Source organism: Eucyclogobius newberryi, unplaced genomic scaffold, assembly GCF_026437365.1.
Source record: "Eucyclogobius newberryi isolate DKJ021-1_F unplaced genomic scaffold, fEucNew1.0.hap1 SCAF_10, whole genome shotgun sequence".
Taxonomy (NCBI): domain Eukaryota; kingdom Metazoa; phylum Chordata; class Actinopteri; order Gobiiformes; family Gobiidae; genus Eucyclogobius; species Eucyclogobius newberryi.
Window position 1 is genome coordinate 11,887,554 of NW_027315724.1, and position 22,664 is coordinate 11,910,217.

The following is a 22,664-nucleotide window of genomic DNA, read 5'->3' on the forward strand; positions in this document are numbered from 1 at the left end:
AGCGACAAAGCTACCAATAAAATACAAAGATATGCTTAAGTATGTAATGTTTTAAAAGGCAATTTATAGGCAATTGTGAAAGTTATTGCATATTCACAGTTTAGATCGATATGAAATGTTTACATCTGACCAAATAATACAGCAACAGTTGTATAAAAGTGCATGTCTTTTGAGAGTATGTTTGAACTGTTAATGTGTGCCCATAGTGTCTTTATTATATAAGGGAATGGAACGCAGCATCGTTTCAAGTAAAGGTTAGGAGTAAATGTTTTCTATTGATAACACAGAACATAAAGTACAAGGATGAACCCTTTGGTTGATCAAGCATCCTTCTCTTTAGTCTTTTTGCATCCTACACAAATATTGAATCTAGTCCCAGTTGTTTTGAGTTGGATGAAGCAAAAATAATGTGACAAAATCCGCATGAAAAAGCATAAAGTCAGTAAATCTTTGGTGTCTTTTGGTTCTAGACCCAGGCCTGCCATCCCGGGAACAGCCTGCTCAGGTTTTTGGTGTCCATGGCTTGTTGGATGAGCAGATTGACTTGTCCCCCCACGCTGAGCACTGTGCCCTCCTCCACACCCTTCAGCTTCTCCTGGAGCCTCAGCAACACCCGCTCTGCCACTTTGTTGAAGCTCTGACTGTCACTGGGGGAAAAAGAAAAAAAAAGGATAAAACAATATGCAGTTTGTTGTGGACGTGAGCCAAAAGGAGGCCGAATTTCTCAGTCTCGAGCCCCTCCCCTGAGCGTTACCATGAGACCCGTCTCGCTAATAATTCACTGTATTAAAATTATATACAATGAATTCTTATAAAACATTGTCCTTTCTTAGTTTTATATTCAAGCTTTTTAGGCCAACATTTCGATAAAATATGACTAGGCTGTTAAAGTAAGCCTGTACTGTTTTTCTATAGGCTAATAATGTTTAATCAATACAGGCCTTAATCTAAATCTAAATCTTGCTAGCCAAAAAAGTGTTTGTACACCTGCTTTAGAGGTCGTCATCACGAGCGTCTGGAAACAATTTAGAGAAGCAGGTCTTTAAAGATCAGAGAAAACTTAGGAGAGAAACCTTGTACCTAGATTTGCGCTGGTTGTCCAGATCATCTGCTCCCATGGTGGAGCTGAGGGTAGCATTGAGCTCCTGCTGCTCGTCGAGCTGGAGGTAGAAGGCTTTCAAAGGGTTCATGGTCCAATCAAACAGTGGGTCGTACAGCAGTACCTGAATGAGACGTGGTAAAGGAGCTTTAAAAGAGGTACAAGTGAGACGTCAAAAGAAGTTTCATTATCTGCTTTTCTACCTCAACGATTGTCAGTAAGGCCTCTTGGGAGCTCCTCATCACCTCCATGGTCTTTTCACAGCACCTGCCCACAACGACAATCATTAGTATGGAAATATATTTAGATTTAATTAGAGATGAATAAGATATGCAACATTTTAATTAAGTATTATCTTGTTTATAGAAAGAAACGCTACAAAAATTTGTCTGATACGTAAACCTCCACTAACAAGTTTAGAAACACATTTTAACACATTTTTATTGGATTCACTTGCACACTCCCATCTTTTCAATGTAACTCACCCGAAGACTTCATGTGAAAACCAAATTCAAATATTTTTTATACTGTATAATGTTTTATTTTTTTTGTACAAACCTTCTAAAAACTCCTTCCACACCAGTGATGCCCATGCCGTCCACAATGTCTCTGGACAGTCTGAATGGTACAGTCTCTGGGGTAGGCAAGATTTTCCCCTGCTCAAAGGCAACACCTGTTCCAAGGAAAAGTATATATATTTCAATTTCCTTCTGGCTTGGTAAAATAAGCCTGATTGTGAAAGCTTTTTGTAAACGACGTCACCTTACCTAAGTCAATGTGCACCAGTTCAGCCGTTTGTTCGTCCACCAGGATGTTCTGAATGTGTCTGTCCCCAAGACCCACAATGTATCCAACTGTACAAAGAAGAAACGCAGTCAATATTCAACTGGGAAGATTTGTGTTGGATTATTAAATTACCGTCACCTATAGAGGAAGTAGCGACACTGCGGGTGTAGGCCAGGCGCTTCTCCATCCACACAGCGGGATCCAGAAACTTCTCCATGCAGAAATACCTAAAGACAGGCCTGAAGTTCCGGCACACCTCTAGGTAAGCTTGGAGTTTTTCATCAAAAGCCATCTTCTGGGTGTCCTACAAAAAATATCAAGCGAAACGTTATTTCGATAGAGCAGGGATGGTGGTGCCAAATTCACATAGAAACTAACTGTGTCAAGAGATTCTGGGTTATTTTTGTACACTGGGATGTACAAATGATCGAGGACAGAAGAAAGCTAGAGCCTTTTATCGGATTTACAATGCTCCTAATTGACGGAGAAGTGGATTTTCTCCAACTAAATGGGCAGCAGTGAATCAGGCCTCACATAAACTAAAGTCTCATAATAATTCTAAATCGTTTTTTAAGGTTGTGCATTGGCAATTGGTCTAATAATTAAGAGAGAGTAGCTTGAAAAGAAACGATCCCAAATGCTTTTCAAAAACACCGTTTTTGCATAATTGACCTGCTTGTATTATGTTCACAGTAAAGCAAAACAGGTTTTTATTATTTTATCAAGATCAAATCATTTTTAATGCAATCTAACCCCTGCTTCCTCCACAAATGTAATCATGTGGGCTCCAACAGACTTATCATAAAAAAACATTCTAACAGGATGAAAAAACATGGCAGCAACTGTGGGTTTTTAAAAAAAAATCTCTTACCATCATTTTCTTGCGGCAGGCCAGGTTTGTCCAGTCTTGTGGCCGGAAGCGTTTGTGGGCTCCTTTGTTGGGGTCAGCCAGGAAATCCCCAATAGGAACAGTACCAGAGCACCACTCCAACACACCACTGCGCTGAGAGAAGGGCACAACCTACAAGAAAACACTTACTATAGGATTTGTCTAATAGAATAACATACAGATGTGCAGCCTTAAATTCAAACCTTGTAACGTCGGATGTTGAGCTTTCGTTTGCGAGTGTCGGTGTTGCGTTGCAGAAGCATCGAACACATGCTAAACACCTGCTGCATAACTGCGTCCTGTCGAAGATCATCCTGCCCCTGAACAAGAAATACATTTATTGTATTTGTATAATTTGGATCATTTCTGCATTCTGTAATATATAGTACAGCAATAACAAGCAATGGTACTATTTAAATGCCAAAAGAAAGCCATGTTTACAGAAAATATTAATACTGTGGTAAGTTTAAGGCTACCACAAAGGTGTTATTAAACTACACTGAAATAGGTCAAGTAAGGTTTAAATAATGACACTTAACAATAGTATCACTTGACAAATAGGACTTTTTTATCAAGACTGTGCAGTGTGGTCTGAGAGTGAATTATTACCCTTTAAGTGGCTGAAAATAGTTTTCCCAAACACCTTGCACTCAGAAGAATTTTTCTTTCACAAAAGGTGTAAAAGAACAGTGGAAAATCAACAAAGCTTTTGTTTGTTTCCACTTCAAAAACAGGATTAATCATTACCAACAAGCCAAAGGGAAGTGGAAAAGAACAGGACTCCACTGGGGCTGGTCACACTTTTAAAATGACATATCAGCAGAATTGTTGCTCAACCATGAATAAGGAAGAAATATTTTTAGTGAAGAGGTGAAGAGATGTCAGTAGTTGCCCAGTCATCTAAATTGGGTGGAGAGCAAAAGAGGAGGGTTGAATTCTGTCAACTGGAAAGAAGTCCAGATGATAAAATTCAACTAAAGGTGACTTTTTGATCAAATGTAAAAAAAATCATAAAATGTATTACACAATATAATTCAAACATCAGAAATGTGCTAAAATGTGCCTGTATATACGTCTTACTTGAGGAATCACACAAAACATGAATGGATCATAAAATTAACCAGTTTTATTTTTAACGAACCAAATTAATGAACAGATAATTTAGCTATGTAGACTTTTTTTTTTTCTAGCGCGCCACTCCGACATAAAATTAACCACTAATGGGCAGAAATATTCTTAGTACCCTTGATTGGGGGATGAAATAAGACATGTCTCTCTCTCTATAATGTCATTTTTAAGACAATATCCAATATTCTAATTTCTAAAACGACAATTGTCACTTTGCTGGACATATCTCCCTGCTCTACAACACACTTACTTTGACTAGCTGCCTTCTGCTCCTGCCATCAGAGCCCAAACAGTCGATGATCTTGGGCAGGTTGACTCCTCCAGCCAGGTGATATTGCGGAAGAAAGCTGTTTATGGTGACTATGTCCTGATACCTACAGGATGGATCGACCTGAAAAGACAAACAAAACCTTACAATAGATGGGCCGAGTAAACGTCAACAGCAAAATATAAAGCCTCCATTATTTCGACCCATCATTATTATACTGTATATTACATTTGCAATACTGGTGTACTTCATTGATTCCAACCCACCCATGTAAGCAAGTAACTATAGACTAGAATAAATATAAAATCATATCACTAGAATATTCAGAAAACCCAATATGTACATCTGATTTTGTGTTTACATGCACAAGAAATATTTGGTTGACACGTGGCATTTCATCAACTGTTTTCTGTATTTTGAAGCATGTAAAGAAGTAAAATGAATTTCAAATATTTCACATTTTCCCTGTCATTTTTGTCTTTGCCACAGTAGGTTTTTCTTTGCATAATTGTCTGATCGTTCCTTTCCTACACAGATGTGAACAAAGAATTCAGATTACTATCAGATGTAACCATTTACTTTCTACATTTTCATAATCTGATAACTCCAGAAACCATGTAAACGCAGCCTGTGATATCCCAGCTCTTTACCATAAGGATCCAAATGTTCAAAACAGCAGCAATAGTCATTTAATATAATTTCATATGTGCTTCACCTTTATCTCCATTGTTGGGATTGCAATCTCATCTAAATTCTTCATTTGCATGATGGGCTGGTCAGCAGGAATGGGAATAGCTCCTTAAAAAAAAGAGGGCAGGGCTTGTTAGAATTAAAAATATGAGGCATATTGCGATGTTGAATATACAGAATTCTGGTGCACACTTTTCTCCGCCTTGTGTCTGCTGGCGTCCATGTTGGCCAGAGTGATGTACGCGTCACACAGGCGCTCCATGTCCTGGATCATCTGCGGTCTTTTCTTCCTGATTGCGCTGATGATTTTGAGCGCAACGTTAGATCGCTCCTGTGTCAGAAAATAGATGCAGCTATTAGTTAGCAACTGCTATTTTACTCCAGTTTTCATCATCAACATTCTTGCCAAAAAATACCTTAAATATCATTATATAATAGGGATGTAGTGATATGCACATCCCACATCACATTTATCACAGTATTAATTCCACAGTGTAAAATGTTATTGTGGAGGCAAACAGAATTGTATAAATGACTTTAATAATAAATGCCTTCGCAAGCCTCTGGTTTCTTCATGTTAAATGGAGCAAACATTCCCACTGTTTCCTTAGCTGTTTTGCAACAAAACAATGCATTTAAAGATGTAGGTTTTTCCTCCATAGAGTAAAAGCAGCACCAGTTTCCTGTCTGCATGCATCTAACTGACTACAAACCCAGAATAAAAATGTTGATTCATCACCAAGATACATTTTTGGATGTGCGAGGGTGGTCCACCTTTGCTTCCCTTTGCTGCCTGAGGAAGCTGTTCTGAAGCTGTACAGTTGGATTCAATTCAACACCGAGACAACTTCCTCCTTTCACGGTTTGAAAAATCAGGTACAGCAGCTTTAAGCTAAGATGCTTGTAATTCAATATTTTGAAAGCAAAGTTTGCTTTAACCACTTCACATTTCTAATACTTTCCTACTACAAAAAGAAAGGAATCGGGTGACTATAGAACTCAATAAACCCTCACCAGGTCAAACTGTGAGGGTTGCCGTGGCGCGCCTTTGGAAAAGCGAGGTCTGCAAAAGTTCTCATCCTTGTTGGCGTTTACCAGAGCGAAGATGATGAAGAGCGTGTGATGAGGGTGCTCCAGTGACGAACGGCAAATGAGCTGTAAACGTGACAGAGGGAGGTTTTGTAGGTTATACGCAAGTCAAGGGAGTGTATTTTGAGTGTGAGTATAGTGCTTTACCTCACTGAGAACGTCATGAAAGCCCACGTCTTCATTGGTGGTCATTCTGGTTCCCATCCGAGCTGCCAGCTGATACATGAGCGGCAAAAACTTGTAGGAGGGGATTTTCTTTACCCCTTTCTGGAATACAAATGGATCTGGTGGATAAGGAAGGTTTTCAGTCCCCTTTCAGATCTAAATGTCTAAACCTTACTAATTAAATGTATTGTCACTAGAAGGTCGATGGAGATTGAGCAAAGGTTTTTACTTCTTACCCCTCACCGTTTTCATCTTATTCTATGCTTAGTTCATCTTGTTCTCGCTCTTTTTAAGTTCGACATGAAGGTCCATTCATGAGGTTTTCCTAGAGAGGCACGTACATTTCCAAACAAGAAACAATCAGGAGAATTTAGGAGTAGATCCCCCACGACCACGATTGAGAGGAACTGAAGGGTTCTGCAAGAAACTTCATGAATTTGCGTGAAGAACATGAATACTCTAACGGACTGAGGGATAGGACAAACAACTTTTGATAAATTTGTATTGTTTGTTTTTGTTCTTGTTTGCTCAGTCTGAACTCTGTTCCAAACCAAATGCTTTTAATGACAGAATATTGGCTGTGGACCTCTTGATTTAAAAGTCCCAAGCTGATTATTGACCATTGGAACTGACTGAATCTCAATCTTGATTAAACTTAAATTCATTGCGCAGCCCTACTTAGATTAAACACATTTATTTTTTATTAACAGTCTGATTTAGTATCCAGCTACACCACAGTAAAACACGCAGTGCTAGTGACCTTCATCATGTCGTTCACATCCTTCTGGTCTGCGTTCTCCAGCCAGAGCGAGGCCAGTCTGAAGACCCAGGTGTCATGCTCCTCGCCCTGCTCTAAACACTGGATGTAGTTCTCCACGGCTTTACACATGAAGCGCTGTCGGTCCGTCTGCAGATTGGATAGCGCCTTCTGGTCCAACTCCAGCTCTTTCTGGACTTTTATTGTGTACCTTATGAGCACAAGAACGTTAAATTGCAAATCAAAGATAAAATGCAGTTTTCTCTAATAAAAAACAGTCTTAAAAGAGGCACCTATGCGGTACAGGACAAACTTTACAGTTTTGTACTTAACAAGATTTTTAGCGCTTGTACAAAAGGATTTTTACACACAATTTTAAGCCTGATTTTTAGACACAATTTTAAGCCTGATTTTTACACACAATTTTAACCCCTAAAAAAAGAAAAAAGGCTAAATGCATTTTCAGTAAGATCTTATTTACTTCAATACTAACCAATAAATCTAAAATTTCCTCTGTACATTTTTAGTATCTATGTAAAACATAAAATGAAAATCAATCAATTTAAACATGGTTCTGTCCATTTTTAAGATGTATATGTATTAATTTGGCCAATTTTACAAATAAAATGCCTTGTATTTGTATGAAAAGCATTACATGACGGAAAACATGTAAAACATTTTTTCCTTACTTTTTTTTACATCACATGTATCTGTAGTGTCTCCCCTTAAATTATCCCTGAATACTTAAATTCTCAGGATTCTAGTTCAAGGACCTGTGTGGAATACACAATTATACACAAACCTGTTAGTTGTGACTTTGCGCTCTCTCATCAAATCTACTTCCTCTTTGGCCTTCTCCAGCAGGGCCTGCTTGTTCTCAAACTCAGAGGAGTTCATGTATTTGTCAATGCTCTGGTACTGTGCGTCAGAAAAGCGGGCCAGAGACAGAAAGGCCTCTGTCCTTTGACTCTGCAGCCGCGAGTCTTGTGCTCCGGATCCACCCTCAATGACCTCCACAGCCTTAAAAACACCATGCACAAGACTAATGTGTTACTTCTGTTATATTTCTCAATTATCAATAAACAAAAACATGTTGGTGTATCTAGATCTCTGAAATACAATTTAAAAAAAAATTACTTTACCCTCTCCAGGTACTTCTCCAGTATAACTCCAGGACTTTCCAGACAAGTTTCAGCCAGCCAGTTCCCACAAAGCCTCAGACATTCAGTGTAGACAGGAACAAGCGCAGGGTTAAAATCCACCTTCAAAGTAAATATAGTATTGTTGCTAGGAGAAGGGCTTGTATTGTAGTACAGGGGTATTCTTCTACACAGTATGAACATGTCTGACCTTCTCCTCTAAGTGGTGTATCATCTTTCTCAGCAGACCCAGAGCCAAAGCCTGCTCGCCTTTGGCCCAAAACACCTGGGCCTCCGCCAGTTGCCACGGCAATACACAGTTTGATGCCCAGGAGGCACCAGTACTGTGTCGTTTCATTTGAAAAACTGCTCGCTCTGCTAACTACAAGAATACAAGACTTTATTTGTGAAAAGATTGTACATTTAGCCACAACAACATTAGTGTTTAGTATAGTATAAACTCCACCTGTGTGTTACCCGCCCTCCGAGCGAGCCGGCACAGATCCATGAGGTGATCTGTGAACACAGAGCTGAGGTACTGCACAATGTCCGGCTCCTTCAGTGTGGACAGCAGAGTCTGCTGGGCCACAGAGCGCACTGCCAGAATGGGCTCCACTAAAGAAAAGTCACTGTCCACTAACAGCTGCAGGTGCTGCTGCCACTGGCTGCAAGCCTCCCTCAGAGTTATGTCTGAAAAAGGTCTGCGAGAACAAACAGAACATTATTCTGAAAGTAATCAAGAATGTGAGATTATTAAAGCTTGTTCTTCTCACCTGGAGAACAGATGCTTTACACCCTCCAGTTCCCCGATGGTTTGCAGATTCCTGAGAGTTGGATATAAAGAAGACACAGCTTCTAGACTGCCTCTGCACAGCTCCTCTACCTCGGCTCCTCTGAGGAAGTACACAGGGTTCACAGGGACTATTTCATGGAAGTCTCTTGCGAGTCATCCATCCACAGCAATAGGGTATTACCTTGCATCTTTTATGTTCACACCAAATACTGAGAATTCCTTATCTCTCAAGGCTTGCATGGTAGAGTACACAAACTCATGGAAGCCAGGTTTGATTTTGTCACCCCTAGAGATGAAAGACCATTCTGTATACAAACTACGGATTTGTTGTTATTTTGTGTGACATGTTAATGCACTGGTTTACTGACCTCTCTGAAATGTCAAAGTCCCACTGAGTGTTCCTCCAGGCTGCCTGAAAGCGCAGCTCTCTGAGCTCTGCCCCCCACTCCACCCCTTCACTCTCCAGACCCCTCATGTAGGTGGACAGAATACTGCTCAGACCAAAGTTCTGCAGCCCCTTCAGGCCACACAGGAAAAAGTGAATAATGATGAACATTAAGAGACTGAATTAAAAAAAACATTTACCTCCATAATGCCCACTTGTCGAATGACCTCAGGCAGAGAAGAGTGAAGATCATACGATGTCAAAGCCTTAGCCCACATTGCCTCATGTTCATATGTCCGAATCCTAAAGATGCAAATCAATAACATGGTGTTTATTACGAAATTTGCATTGTTGTTGTCTTTTTAAAATACTGATCTACATTCATCAATTACATTTGATATTTGGTTATAGTTGTGTTCACAATTTCTGAAGATAAAGCAGAACAAAATGCATTAAAATAAGCTAATAATTAGCTTGAATTATCCAATTTCATCAACACTTTGAGCCAAACCACTAGTTGACAATAATGCCTTTGTTTCACCTGGTCAAAGGACTGGTCATGGTCTCGCCTCCACAGCCGTACAGGCTGTCTGGCTCTCCAATGCTACGGTACACTTCGATCAGAAGCTCCTAAAACATGTTGAGGAAAGGTTTAGAAATGTTCTAAGGTTATGATACATTGATAAGAGCCTTTCCTGAAAATGAAGTTGTACAACAATAAAAAGGTGTGCACAATAGACTTACTTGTAAGCTGATGTTTGTGTCTTCCAAGCTCTTTTCAGTCAGATTAGAGATAGTTAAATTCTGACTAGTGTCTTCAAAGTTTATTCTACGTGTTGCTTTGGGCCGGCTTCTACGGAGAAAAACAAAAAAGAGAAAACCTATTATTTGCTGTTGCATTTGTTGTTGTACCATTTGACAATACCCTTTAATGTCTTCCAAATTGGCCTTGATTTTATCCACATAGATCTCAGTGTAGAGAAGAGCAGTGAAGTGAGCTGAGCAGGACTGCGCCGCTTTGGCCACTTCCAGGTAGTTCAGGTCCAGCCAGAAGTTCGAGTGACAAATTGTGCCGCAGGAGTTGCTAAAGGAAACGCATACATGTGATTTCAAAAGCTTTGGTCCAGTAGAATAAAACCATTGCATAGTTTTTACATAAATCACCTGTCAGACTTTAGAGGTCTTGGTTGATGTCTCAGATAGTCGATAACTGATAACATTGTGCGAAGAGAGGTTTTGTCTGAGAAGCCTTGACCTGCAGTATCAGACACTGGAGGAGAAAACAAACAGTAGATTTACAACCAAAGCTTAGTTTTATTGATCTATCGCATTCAGGAAATATTACCAGGGCTAGAATTGATGGGCGTGGCAGAACGGCTGGATCCCGTAGCACATTTGGAGAAAAAGCTGAAAAAGTCCTGAATGCGAGGCGATAGAATTGCCCTCCATGAACCACCCGATTCATCCTGCAGCACCGAGTGAACGATCAGAGGCAACAACCTCTGACAGCAGGACACCTTCACCTGGAAATAGTCACCAACAATAAAATTACTTGAAATTATTGGTAGTCAGGGTAATTTAATTCAAGGTAACATTAAATGACATGCTCACCAGGCACAGTGGCCGTGTCAGCAGCAGCGCCTCATTCCTGACCGCTCCACTGTCCAGAAGGGCAGTGCACAGAGATGTGAGCCAGGCTTTGTGTCCTCCAGCTTGAGGAATCCAAAACTCTAGATTCTGCAGTTTCTCTTGAGCAGCCTTACTTTGTTCTGCACTCACATCCACAGCCTAAATAGAGAGAACATGTTTCAAAGAACAGTGGTCAGCACTCCCCTGAAAGTAAGCGCATCCTGCAAGAAGAGGGTTTTAGCTTTCATTGTGGCTTTCTCTCATAATTTTTACAAACGTTGCAATGTGATTGATTCATATACGTTTGAGCATATTTCCCTGAAATTGAGGCGCTTGAGTGCTCAGAAAGTTTATCCTCACCTACAGCCCGATGCCGGGCCACAGCGCCGTACTTGCGATTAGTATAAAGAAAATAGGCTTTGGGTAAGGCACAAAAATGTCAGCCATTTCTCTTGAATAAAAACACATAAATGAAAATCTGCGCTTTTGTGAAATGCCACTACAGAGTCTCAGTGCTGAAGTTTTGAACATGAAGTTCATAGTCTCATTCTTATTACTTTACTAAGCCATTTCAGGGCAATATTGCCGCTTACAATGAAAAAAAAACAATCTATGTATGTTATGGTTTATTCCCTATTAAGTACCAGAATAAACAAAGGGTTTTATATGATATCATCTATTTTTCATGTTACAAATAAATTACAAACCTCCATCTTGGCCTTTCGAAAGGGGTTGAGGTACGCTAGCATTGGGTCTCTGTTGTCCTTGTATTCCTCCCAGAAGTCCATTCCACTTTGAGATGCTAAAATGTTCTTTGCACAATGAGCTGAGGCCTGTCTCACCTCAATCCTATAAAACAACAGTGTTAAAGTATAGTTAAGTGAAGATTTGGGAAAACCCGCTGATGGTAAGGCTGGAGTACCGCTGGTCCGTGAGGGTGTCATTGATGCAACTGAGGATGATGTAGATACACTGCGACTCAGAGGAGTTGAAGACAGAAGCCGCTTTATACAGAGGATCTCTGCCATGAAGCAACGCTGTGGTCGAAAAGTCCACAGGGCCCAATTCTCCCAGACAGCTCCCAGCAGCAACTGTAAAAATAATAATATAAAAACATTAAATAGTGAAAGTGAAAATAAGGATAACAGTTTGTTTCCTAGCAAAGTATTTATAAAGGCATTGATAAGTACTATATATTTGTTTATACACTTATAAAAGCATTTACTCGCCTTGTTATAAGCTATCAACAAATAATGTGTGTTATTAAACAACATGTTATAATATAATGTAAATGTGATGTAAGAACATTAATATGATGCTTACTAATTTACTTTCAAGGGATAAATGCCTTAAAAGTGATTGTAAACAAATAGCTAGTGGTGGAAACAGTACTCAAGAGTTTGTTATTGAAGTTAAAGTACTGCCACAGGGGCAAAGAATTACCTAAGCATAGTTAAAAGTATCACACAAAAGATTTTCGTAAGAATTTCACACAGATTTTGAAAACAATTAGTGTTCAATGTAAAAGCTTTGTTAAAGAATTGTGCTAATTTTTGGTCAAAAGAAGTCATTTTGAACACTTTTTTTTTTTCAAAGCAGAATGTCACCATGGCTATTTCATGTGCTTTCAAACCCTACAGAAAAGTACTTAACATGTCAGTCCAGTTGGAAAATGTAGTGTAGAAAGTACAATGTACAAAAACTTGCACTCAAATATAGTGAAATAACAGTAAAAAGTTAATTCCTTTCCACTACTGCCTTATTAATTTGTTTACTAGGAAAACCTTAATTCAAAGTGTTACCAAAAAAGTTTCACTATTGTCCTCAGAATTGTACAAGTAAAAGTAAAACTTTACTCAGAATGTCCATTCCTTCAGGATGAGTCACTGCCAGTTTACAAAGGTTTAGAAGTGAGAGGACCATCTTCACCAAGACACTATCTGTGGGCTCATCTACAGAAAAGAATATGAATATTTGAAAACAAAATATTCAGTAGCCTTTTGAAAAATACTTTGCATACTTTGACATTCTTTGAGGAGCTCTCTCATTTGTGCTTTGTTGACATGCAGCTGTCTGGTCAGCTCCTTCACACCCTCTAACCTGGTCAGAGGCAAGGACTCACATGGCGTCACAGACAAAAAGTGTGCTATCTCCTGAAAGAGTGGAATAAGTTTGACTTTTAACCAATTGTCTGAAAGTATTTGCTGACTAACAGTGCTCCTCTTTTACCTGTCTAAGAGAAAAGTTCCCAGTGTTGTATTTGAGCTTCTGTTGAACAGTCCTCAGCTCTCTGAACTCTGGGAGATCAGGAAAAGGATCCAGCTTGCAGATCGCTCCTTTCAACTTTTGCACATTGTCGATTACTAAAAGCCGTAACAGACTGAGAACCTGCACCAAAAAGCACACCATTTAAGACTCTAGAAAGAAAATAGAAACAATACGTGACTGCAACATTTATCCAATGTGTTTTACCTGCTCAGAAATTGTCGGTTGGGTGGTTACTTGTGCTGTAAGAGTCCCGGCAATGACCTGTAGGTGGCAGTCCAGTGCATCGTCACAGTACTGAAGGGATGCTTTGCAAACTGAAGTCAAAATGTCACAACACAGAGCCAGGCTGCGCCCAGACACCTCATCATTTTGCCCTGACCTGAAGACAAAAAAAAACGTGTTTAATTTGATATTCCTTAGACGTATTAGAATTATATCATTAGTATTATCATATGCTTATATCTGCGTTCAGGGTAGTTCTAAGATATTTAGGTTCAAAGTTGTAATCAATTGTACAGCACAAATATAAGAGGAGATAAATGTATTTGGAGGGTCTTGTGTATTTTGGAAGGAGGCCATTTTCAGATTCAGAACATTATAATTCTGAAAAAGCAATATTCATTTGGAGTTATTGGGTTCTATATACAAAACAAGCACTTAGGTTTCACAGGTCAACATATTTTAAATCAAACAACTGTTTTAAAGAATACTATATACAATTAAAAGTCAAATTAATGCTTCAGCATTAGTTGTAAACGACACCGTACGTTATAACTTAAACCTTTAGACCAATTAACAAAAAAGCATCAAATATGCGGGGCCCTGCCGGGCACAGCCCGAAAGAGCGACCCGGCCCCGGATAAAGCGGTAGAAAATGGATGGATGGATGGATGCCATCAAATAGGATCCAGACTGTAATGTATAAATACATTTTTGCTATGCTTGATAAATGAAAGTTATTGAAAATCTTTTTCTTCTTCCATCTTTTTTTTTCCATTTTCTATTCTCCCTGCATTTTACTTAAGTCAGATTAAAACTCCAAGTGGCATTTGATTTTATTTGTCATTCATAATGTCTCAAAATACATTTACTAATATAAAGTCTGAAGGCAGGTATAACACAAAATTAATCTTTAACATTTTGTTTGTTTTTAGTCATAAAATCCTCAAAACTGCACCAAACAAGAAGTGACCCAGGAACCAGAATATACTGCATGAATAAATCATTTGACAGAAATGTCAGGCAGAATCGTATAATAAATGATTGTGGATTTAGAATGTTGATTAACAATACACTGTATACAAATATTTCGTAGATTGTTCGTAGTACAACAATAGTAAAACACTCACCGGCTGTTGAGGTGATGTATTAGTGTGTAGATAATGTCTCTGAGCACAAAGGCCCAGGCTCCTCCCAGTCCATCCTTCACCTCCTTCAGCAGCAGATTCACAAATAAGTGGTACATCATCAGGATGCGGTGGCGTTCGTAGTTATTGGTCGTCTCTGCAGCCTTTTCACACACAGACAGCAATATTCTTTGGATTGAACTCTGGAATGACACGGGTAAAATCACTTTATCATAAATTAAACACCTGAGAGCAAAAGTAATACAATTCATTTTTATTGCGCACAGGGTTTTTGGACAAAATAGCCACCAAGGATTTATGGTTAGCACTGTGGCATTTGCTGAGGTAATCCAGGGTTGCTCGGATGACATGAGAACTAAAGTATGGAGGGTTTGGTGCAGGATCCAGTTCCCTAAAAAACAAACAAAGTATCATGAGAATATAAGTGGATATACATCTTATAGAGAAGTGAGACAAAGCATCCTTACCCAGTGAAGTTTTTCAGATCACTGTCTCCGTCCCCGTCCGCTCCACTTCCCTCATATAAAGTCATTATAAGCTCTACCACAATATTGGCCAGATTACTGTGGATCAAGTCGTCAATTCGCTGATGGAAAATACATACCGTACATTATCTGGGTAAGTTTGAGTGGTGGTCCTTCAAACAAACATTCCACTATATTTTATAAGCCATCTACCTGTTTGCCCAGACAGTTGGGCTCCTTGAGGAGGTCATACACCCTATGGGCCTTTTTTCTCTGCTCCGTCACCTGAGTGTCCTGACCAGGCAGTGCAAAGTACGGCAGGATGTTGACCATGATCTTAGGGAAGCAGTCAGCAAGCAAGATCCTCCAGTCCTTGTCCACGTATCTGCTGATAGATTTCACCTGCTCAAAGTCGTCCAAGAAGACCAAGTGAGGGACCAACACGGGATAACAAGAGCTTCATGGAAACATAAGGAATTAACTGTTATTTTAGACTCGAGCAATGGTATCAGAAGGACAAACTGTAAAGTATCTGACTTGTAAAACTCCTCGACAGTGTTGTGATCTAGAAGTGTGCTGGGAAATGATCCCAGAGTGTAGCGATCATCTGACTGTCGCAGTGCTAACCACTCAGCAATCAAGTAATGCAGATGAGAGGTAACCATCGTTTTCACATTTTTATAGCCCAGCTCTTTGGAAACAGTGCATAACATCTGTAAAAGGAAAAAAATAAGATAGATTAGAATTATACTAGGACAAGTAACTATATTACCACTGCTGTACCTTTTTAATCAACTGTTCTTCAATATCATTCTCCTTATATGACTGCAACAGTGCAAACAATGCCTGTTTTTCACATACTGGACTACAGCACAGCACTGTCGACAGAGTTTTTAAGAGAGCAACTTTACGATTAAACATTTCATCTGTTTTTGCCTCAGAAGAAATGTTTTTCTGCAGAACATATTAAAACAGGTAAATGTTGACATCAAATTATCCTTGACAGTAACGACGTTACACAACCCACCTGGAGCCCCATGGCCTCTTGAGACTTTAGATAAAGGGTTTCAAATGCCTCCTGCTGATTTTTCAGTGGTAACATTTTTAGATTCTCTGGTCTTGCGTCCACAAATAACCTGTTTCAAATGATGATAACGTATTGCAAGTACTACATTATATCCAAACTATTAAATTACATTGTGTACAGTGCAATGTACCTCTCCACTGACAAAGCTACTAGCATCCGGACTTGGTGATGTGAATCTGCCAGGTGAGATGGAAGAAGGACAGATACTGGATGGTTCACCTCTTTAAGGCTCAGAATAGCCCATTTACAGCAAGGGTCAGCCTAAATTAGGGAAAAAATAAATATGAACTTTTAAATGAGCAAATAATCCATATTTTCCTGGGGAAGGTAGTAGGAATCTTACCTCTAACAGTGCAACAAGGCACCTCATCAAAGCTGTACGTACAGTGACAATGCATTTCCCAGTTTGACTCAGAGTACTATAAAAAAAACACACATTTATTCATCTTAATACTTATTCCTCAAGAAATGTGTGCTCACCAAAAACCCGCCAGCACTTGCAGTAAAGATCCATGAACATGTTTCATCTCTTCTGGTGTGTACTGTGTTCGGCCTAAAGTTTGGATTGAGGGCAGTAAAGCCAACAGAACTGCAGCACAAATCTCTTGGTCCTGACGATAGATTGAGCACACGTCTCTAAAACAGGACAGAAAACCCACAGTGTAATGAACGCGTTACAATTGTGTTACAGCCACCTAATTTACAAAATATATATAGCCTTGAATACATACGCAAGTGGGCGGAGCAGAGAATCGAACTCCTCTGGTGTTAGTGAGTCCTCAGCAGGAAGATTTTTTAACAAAACAAGATACTGCAAGACAGACACAAATTCTTATCCAGCAGCTCAACGATCAAAGCTACATCTACTCAAGCTGTGACTTACCATGTGAAGGTGGAGTGGCTTTGTGGAGTCAATTTGCTCCAAAAGTAGCAGCAGCCTGCGTCGGACCTCCTGTGGGTTAAAGAGCAGGCCACGGACACGAGGCAAGGAGGCACACGCACACAGGAACTCCAAGATGGGGAGAAGAGCCTGATCCTGAAGAGCCAAGCTCTCGTCTGCTAATGGACATTTTGCACCTAAATGAAGATTAAAACATCAGGGAATGGTGTCATACAACATACAAAACACCAGTTTTAGAATAAACCTTTCCTTAACAGGGAACTTATTAGTCAAACTAACTTTACTGAGCTTTTAACCTGGTTACGACCTTCTTTCCTCATCTTGAACTTGAAGTTCTGTCCTGCAACTGAAGCTTGAGTGCTCCAAAAATTCCTGTTTTCCCATACCCTTTATCCCCTCCCACTTCCATGTACTTGGTTGTGATTATTTGAACAACTAACACTTTAAGGGATACATGTAAGGTTCTATGTTACATAGACACTAAATGACAATCTGCTGCTTGTTACGGTGAAATGACACTATGAAGAGGCGGGGCTTATTAGTTCTGCTGTTTTGACCAGGAATTCAAGAGACCTGTTTCTATTACTGAGCCGTTTTAGATCAATATAGCTGTTTACAATCAAGAAAATGTAAAATTAAGATCTACTATTATATTGTAGGAATTACCTGGGCCCGTGGAGTTGTCTGCGTCTCCCTTTGGCCCATGAGAGCCATTAGTGCTGGTGTGAGGATTCTCTTCATCCTCAAATAAGTCGTTGCCATCTCCATGTTGGTTTCTGGTCATGTTGAACTCATCATCCATAGGATCATCTTCCTCCACGATGCTGACCCTCTTGGAAACACTGCTCAGCTGTGAGACAACAGTCAAATGTTCGCTATAAGCCTGGAAGATGAAGTATTTATTATAGTTTGTTGCTTACCAACAATTTGCAGAGCTCAGCGAGATCACTCAGGAGACTCCCAGGCAGGGCCATCATGAAGAGACTCAAAGAACTAAAAAAGACATTCTAAAAAAGAAAAAAAAAACATCAGATGCTATGGCATAGGCATAGACATATCCAGATCATCTGTGGGCACCTTATTCTTCCTTTTGACTGATGTGGCGCAAAGCTTCATAACAGATATCAGTGTAGTCATGGTTCCTTCTTCTGTCAACTTCACTTTTACATTGGAAATAAAACCACTGAAGTCCTGTGCAACGGTCTGAAAAAAAGAAAAGTGTTATCAGAAAATACACACATTAAATGGGGATACATTTATGTAAAATCAGCTTTTATGTGCTTGTAACCATGTTATAAATGTGTTCCCTCTTGATTCATGCATACAGTAATCCTGTATTGTACTGCATTCAAGGCTTCAGTGCTCTGAAAATGTCTGTACTCACCTACCCCCTATCCCCCACAAATGTTCCTGTACTTACTTGTATATTCAAGTACTCAGGTGAGATTTTTGAACCTTCCTGTACATTCTAACTACTTTTCAAAACTAAAAACAAACAAAAATTCAGTTAGTTTCAGTGACATGTTCCTATGAGGCGGGCGGGGCTTTTCAATTCAGCAGTTTTTCCAAGGAAGTTCATATCCCGGTTTCTATTAGTAAGCCATTTTTGATCAATATAGTAGCTTACAATGAACAAATTGTAAGCTAATGATCTAAGGAGGTTATAGTTAGAAAAGAAAATAGAAAACCTAATGTCTGCTTCTAAATACTGTATTAAATGTATAGCGCACCTTTGCTTTACGGAAGAGCGGGGAGCGACACGCATCTTCCTCTGTCAGAAATCCAGTGGCGACATAAGCAGCTAAAACACTGGTCAGCAGACTGAAACATCGCACCAGACACTCTGGAGGTGTGGAAGGGGTCTGCAGAGGGGAAAGGTTAAGTTAAACTTAAAACACATCAAACAAATAGGTGATAGATTAAAATGTTCACCTACATCAGGTGAGTAGCATTTGAGTAGATTGTCAGAAACAAAAAGTAAGGATTTCTCCAACCCAGCCTCTGGGACCAGGAAGAGCGGTGAATTGGCAGTGAGGTGTTCCCTTTTGCTTTTCACCAACAAGTCCTTGTTTTTCCAAGTGGATGCTACTGAAGCTAAACTGCGTGAAGAGTAGCTTGATTTCTCTCATAAAGTGTGTATCTGGTTGTAAATTGTCCTGATTCAAGGCACTAGAATGTAAAGAAAAATGAAAATAGTACCTGCAAAGTCAGTTCCATTGTCAGTGAGCCTCACCTCTCCACTTTATCACAACTGAGAAGAAACCTGAGCCCCGCTCTTGTGTCTTTAAAGGTTAAAGACACTAAGATACTTGCAATTAGAAGGTCAGGAAGGTCTCTGTACATGAAACAATTTAATGATAAAAAAGGCATGCTTTAGGTACGTGCAGGTTTTCTTTTTCTGCCAGGTTTTCTCTTTTTTTGCCAGGAGAGCCTACAGTACCTGCATATGATGGGATGAGGCCTGGAGTTGTCCTCAAGTTCATCACTCTGGTCACTCATTAGAAGCCATTCAACTATAGTACTCTTTAGGTTAGAGGGCTCAGATCCATCCATCACCCCTACAATGTCCCATCCTCGGTGCCCAGGATAAACTTTAGGGACAGGCCAAGTCATCAGAGCCTGAGCCAGACACAGGGCAGCACTCCTGTGCACAAGTGAAAAGTAAATAACAATATATTCAGCTTAAAATACAATATCAGTCACTCACTGTGAAGGTTTACATGCTGAGCCAGAGAAAAGCTTCCAAAACTCTCTGTCCATATTAATCAGTTCTCCATGGACAATGGATGCTAGCAGGTCTAGACTCGGGCCCTCTGTATGGGGGGAACTGACCCCCCGTAGGGTCAGAGACCAAACTTTACACCAGAGTCTGCTCAGCTCTGTCTTGCAGTTGTGATGTCTGCTAGGCTCCTTGGCCTGACAAGAGGACACTTCTTTCAGACAGTGGAGCACATACAGCCCCCTCTCCCCTTTTCGCTGCTCAGCCAGCAGCTGGAACAGCACTGAGAGTAAAGCCACAAGCTCCTGAGCAGGCACCATTGACGGGTACTTGGAAATGAGCAGTGCAGTAATCTGCAGCCTGAGAAGCAAAGAGGGACAATACTGTAAGTATTACTTAGCAGGGACCAAAATATTTGTAATTTCACTAACACAATGCATAGAAAATAATCTTTCCTACCATGGTATAATATCAAAGTCCTTTTGCTGAGGCTGCAGGTGATCCCGGAGGACCTCCCAGCTTAGTTCAATTCGGCGTCGTTTGCTGGCGGCTCCATGAGTGGGACTTCTTTGGGTGGCTCTAAAGGAGGCTTGAGTCACCTCCAAAGACTGGACATCATTCTCTTCACTGAAAAGCTACACAGACAACTGAAACATGAGAATATGACAAAAACAAACCACAGAAATAAGTATGTTTTCTTACCAAATGACATATATCAGCAGTAAGTTGGACTAAACTGTCTTTGAGTGCAATGTTTCTGGTTCCTGTGTGGTATTTTCCTCTGCTGCCAATATCACTAATCTCTCGGACCAAAGTATCATACATGCTGTACAACAGGCAGTGCCACCTTGTCCAGTCCTCAGCATGGGCACCTAAAGTGAAACATTTACCCTTATATAGTTTATCTAACATCTTACATAATGTAAATAAGAAATCACAATTAACATGCAGACTCCAACCTGTATCTTGAGTCCTGGACCCTTTGGGATGGTGAACATGGATTTGTAATTGACAAAATTCCACAATGGCTTCTTTGAGATGAGCACTGGGTCTCATATCTGCCCAGACAAACAGCAGCGGGGGCAGAAGATCTTCTCCCAGGCGGCACACCCTCATTCGGGAGTTCATCGAAGCAGATTTCAAAAAGATGTTTAAAGCTGAGACCAGGTGTTCTATAACAGTCAGGTGCTTTTCTTGCCTTAAATAATGAGAACATGGAATTATAATAAGGAGAAGGCATATGCAGTTTGGCAATAAAATACAGTGTTTATATTTTTACCTTGCATTAGGAAGTGCTTTGGAAAAAAAGGAAAATAGGATGTTATCAAACCCATCCGTCTGCATGCAGCAACCTTGGACTACAGTATGAAGGACTCTACTAACTAACACACGGTTGATGGACTTGGATGAGGAAGTAATCAAACCAGAGTACAACTCCAAAATACCTGAGGATCACAGAACAAGCCGGCATAAGAGTTCTTCTGTTAAGTGTTAAGTGTTTTTTAAACTTCCTATAATCTGTTATCTGTCCTTTTCCTCTGTATCTACCTGCGTTGTATCAATGAAATTTCCCCATGTGTGGACAATAAAGGATGATCTTATCTTATCTTATAAGTAGATTCAATATGATGCAGTCTACACTTTGACATACACAGTTTGCATTTCAAATGTCAATCCCATTATTCACTCACTGTGCCACTGCTGTGGAGTGATGTCACACCAGTACTTGCGGACAGACAGTATGTCCTTAACCAAGAGGCTACTGTAGTCTTCTCCATAGACTGAACAGCTGTATGAACACTGGAGCACGTCCATCACATGTTTTAAGAGCTCACTGCACTTAAGCCGTGGCCCACCTGTAAAAGAATCACATTATCAATAATTATCCTATTCATTTTTAGATTAGAGTAGATTTATGTATTATATTATTTAACAACTCACGCTTGTTTGCATAGCGTATGAAGAACTTAATCAAACTACACATCTCAGCCATCTTCTTTTTGCGTATTGTCAATGTTGTTGATGTAACGTTGGCTTTGCTGGACTGTATGCTCTCTGTTTCTCTCTGGACATAGCGCTGGAGAAATCTGTTTCAGTAATTGGGGTAAGTAAACTTGATCAGTTTAATGACATGTATAGCAGATTACATTCATGTGGATAAGATCACCTGAAAACAGCATCCCATGTGAGCTGCTTGGACCCTTTATTTTTAGCTCCAGATGTACGATCCAACTCCTGTACAGTCTCTGAAGAACGGAGAAGCCTCCGAAAGCGCTCAGCTTCTTTCTGTGAGAGTGGACTAAGTTTATTATGTTACATGTTTTCATCAGCTATTCGTGGGTTTCTGTTTCCTATTATATGCAACATTTAGAGGATCTTTTGCCCATTCAAAATATGATAAATGTCTTACTTTCTCATCATTCCAAAACCCATGGATACATAGACTTATTACATGGAATATTATGCAAGAATAAAAATGAAAGTACTTTTCTTTCTGTAGCTTTGTCACTCTCAAGGCCTCTGCAGCACACCAGGAGATCATGAAGTGCCAGACTCATTTTGACCACCTTACTGAAAAGTGAGAAAAGCACAGCAATTATTACTCCATTTATAATAAAAAAGCATTCATCTCTAGCAATAGCAACATAGCAGGAGCAGCCTCGTGTGGTTTTGCGAGGATTTAATGACGTAAACAAACACACCACTGACCTGTTAGTATCTTTCCTGGTATTGCACGTACGCCTGTTTTGCTTGGTTGTTGGCAGCAGAGATGATAAATAGAGGCCACTAAGCTTGATCTCCTATTCTTGACAACTTTTCTATGTTGATGTGCGCAATCACACCGCGCACGTTCACGCAAAACCAGCAGCACAGGAAATTCCCGCCCCAGACGCATTCGCCACTGTATAGCGTCACCACTTCCTGACAGTAACGTGTTCATTCACTCGGGCCAGGTCTTCAATTTTACGTTTACTTAAATTGCTTATTCTCAAACACTGCATTTACCGTATTTTTATTGCCCAATGTGTAAATAATACGGC

The 22,664-nt window shown here is 39.9% G+C and overlaps 1 protein-coding gene across 1 annotated transcript; it reads right to left on the reverse strand.

The window, feature by feature from the left end:
- Positions 1-79: 79 nt before the first annotated feature.
- Positions 80-22,198, reverse strand: atm (ATM serine/threonine kinase). The gene is given in 63 exon segments (XM_072461251.1): positions 80-647; positions 1,081-1,223; positions 1,303-1,366; positions 1,658-1,772; positions 1,867-1,953; positions 2,024-2,189; positions 2,757-2,906; positions 2,978-3,094; positions 4,153-4,293; positions 4,886-4,968; positions 5,053-5,191; positions 5,875-6,015; positions 6,097-6,216; positions 6,875-7,082; positions 7,674-7,891; positions 8,014-8,133; positions 8,222-8,392; positions 8,477-8,711; positions 8,784-8,903; positions 8,985-9,089; positions 9,172-9,320; positions 9,389-9,491; positions 9,730-9,818; positions 9,933-10,041; positions 10,114-10,272; positions 10,353-10,458; positions 10,534-10,711; positions 10,800-10,976; positions 11,525-11,666; positions 11,740-11,908; positions 12,674-12,769; positions 12,838-12,970; positions 13,047-13,205; positions 13,290-13,464; positions 14,435-14,634; positions 14,717-14,843; positions 14,920-15,038; positions 15,130-15,373; positions 15,454-15,629; positions 15,700-15,870; positions 15,944-16,052; positions 16,134-16,264; positions 16,347-16,422; positions 16,484-16,639; positions 16,735-16,814; positions 16,887-17,080; positions 17,571-17,754; positions 17,825-17,911; positions 17,982-18,107; positions 18,635-18,766; positions 18,841-18,900; positions 18,902-19,073; positions 19,138-19,239; positions 19,345-19,548; positions 19,612-19,983; positions 20,083-20,258; positions 20,326-20,495; positions 20,583-20,821; positions 20,903-21,068; positions 21,315-21,479; positions 21,565-21,710; positions 21,791-21,909; positions 22,110-22,198. Coding segments are annotated over 63 exon segments (9,243 nt in total). The 5' UTR covers positions 22,182-22,198; the 3' UTR covers positions 80-466.
- Positions 22,199-22,664: the final 466 nt, after the last annotated feature.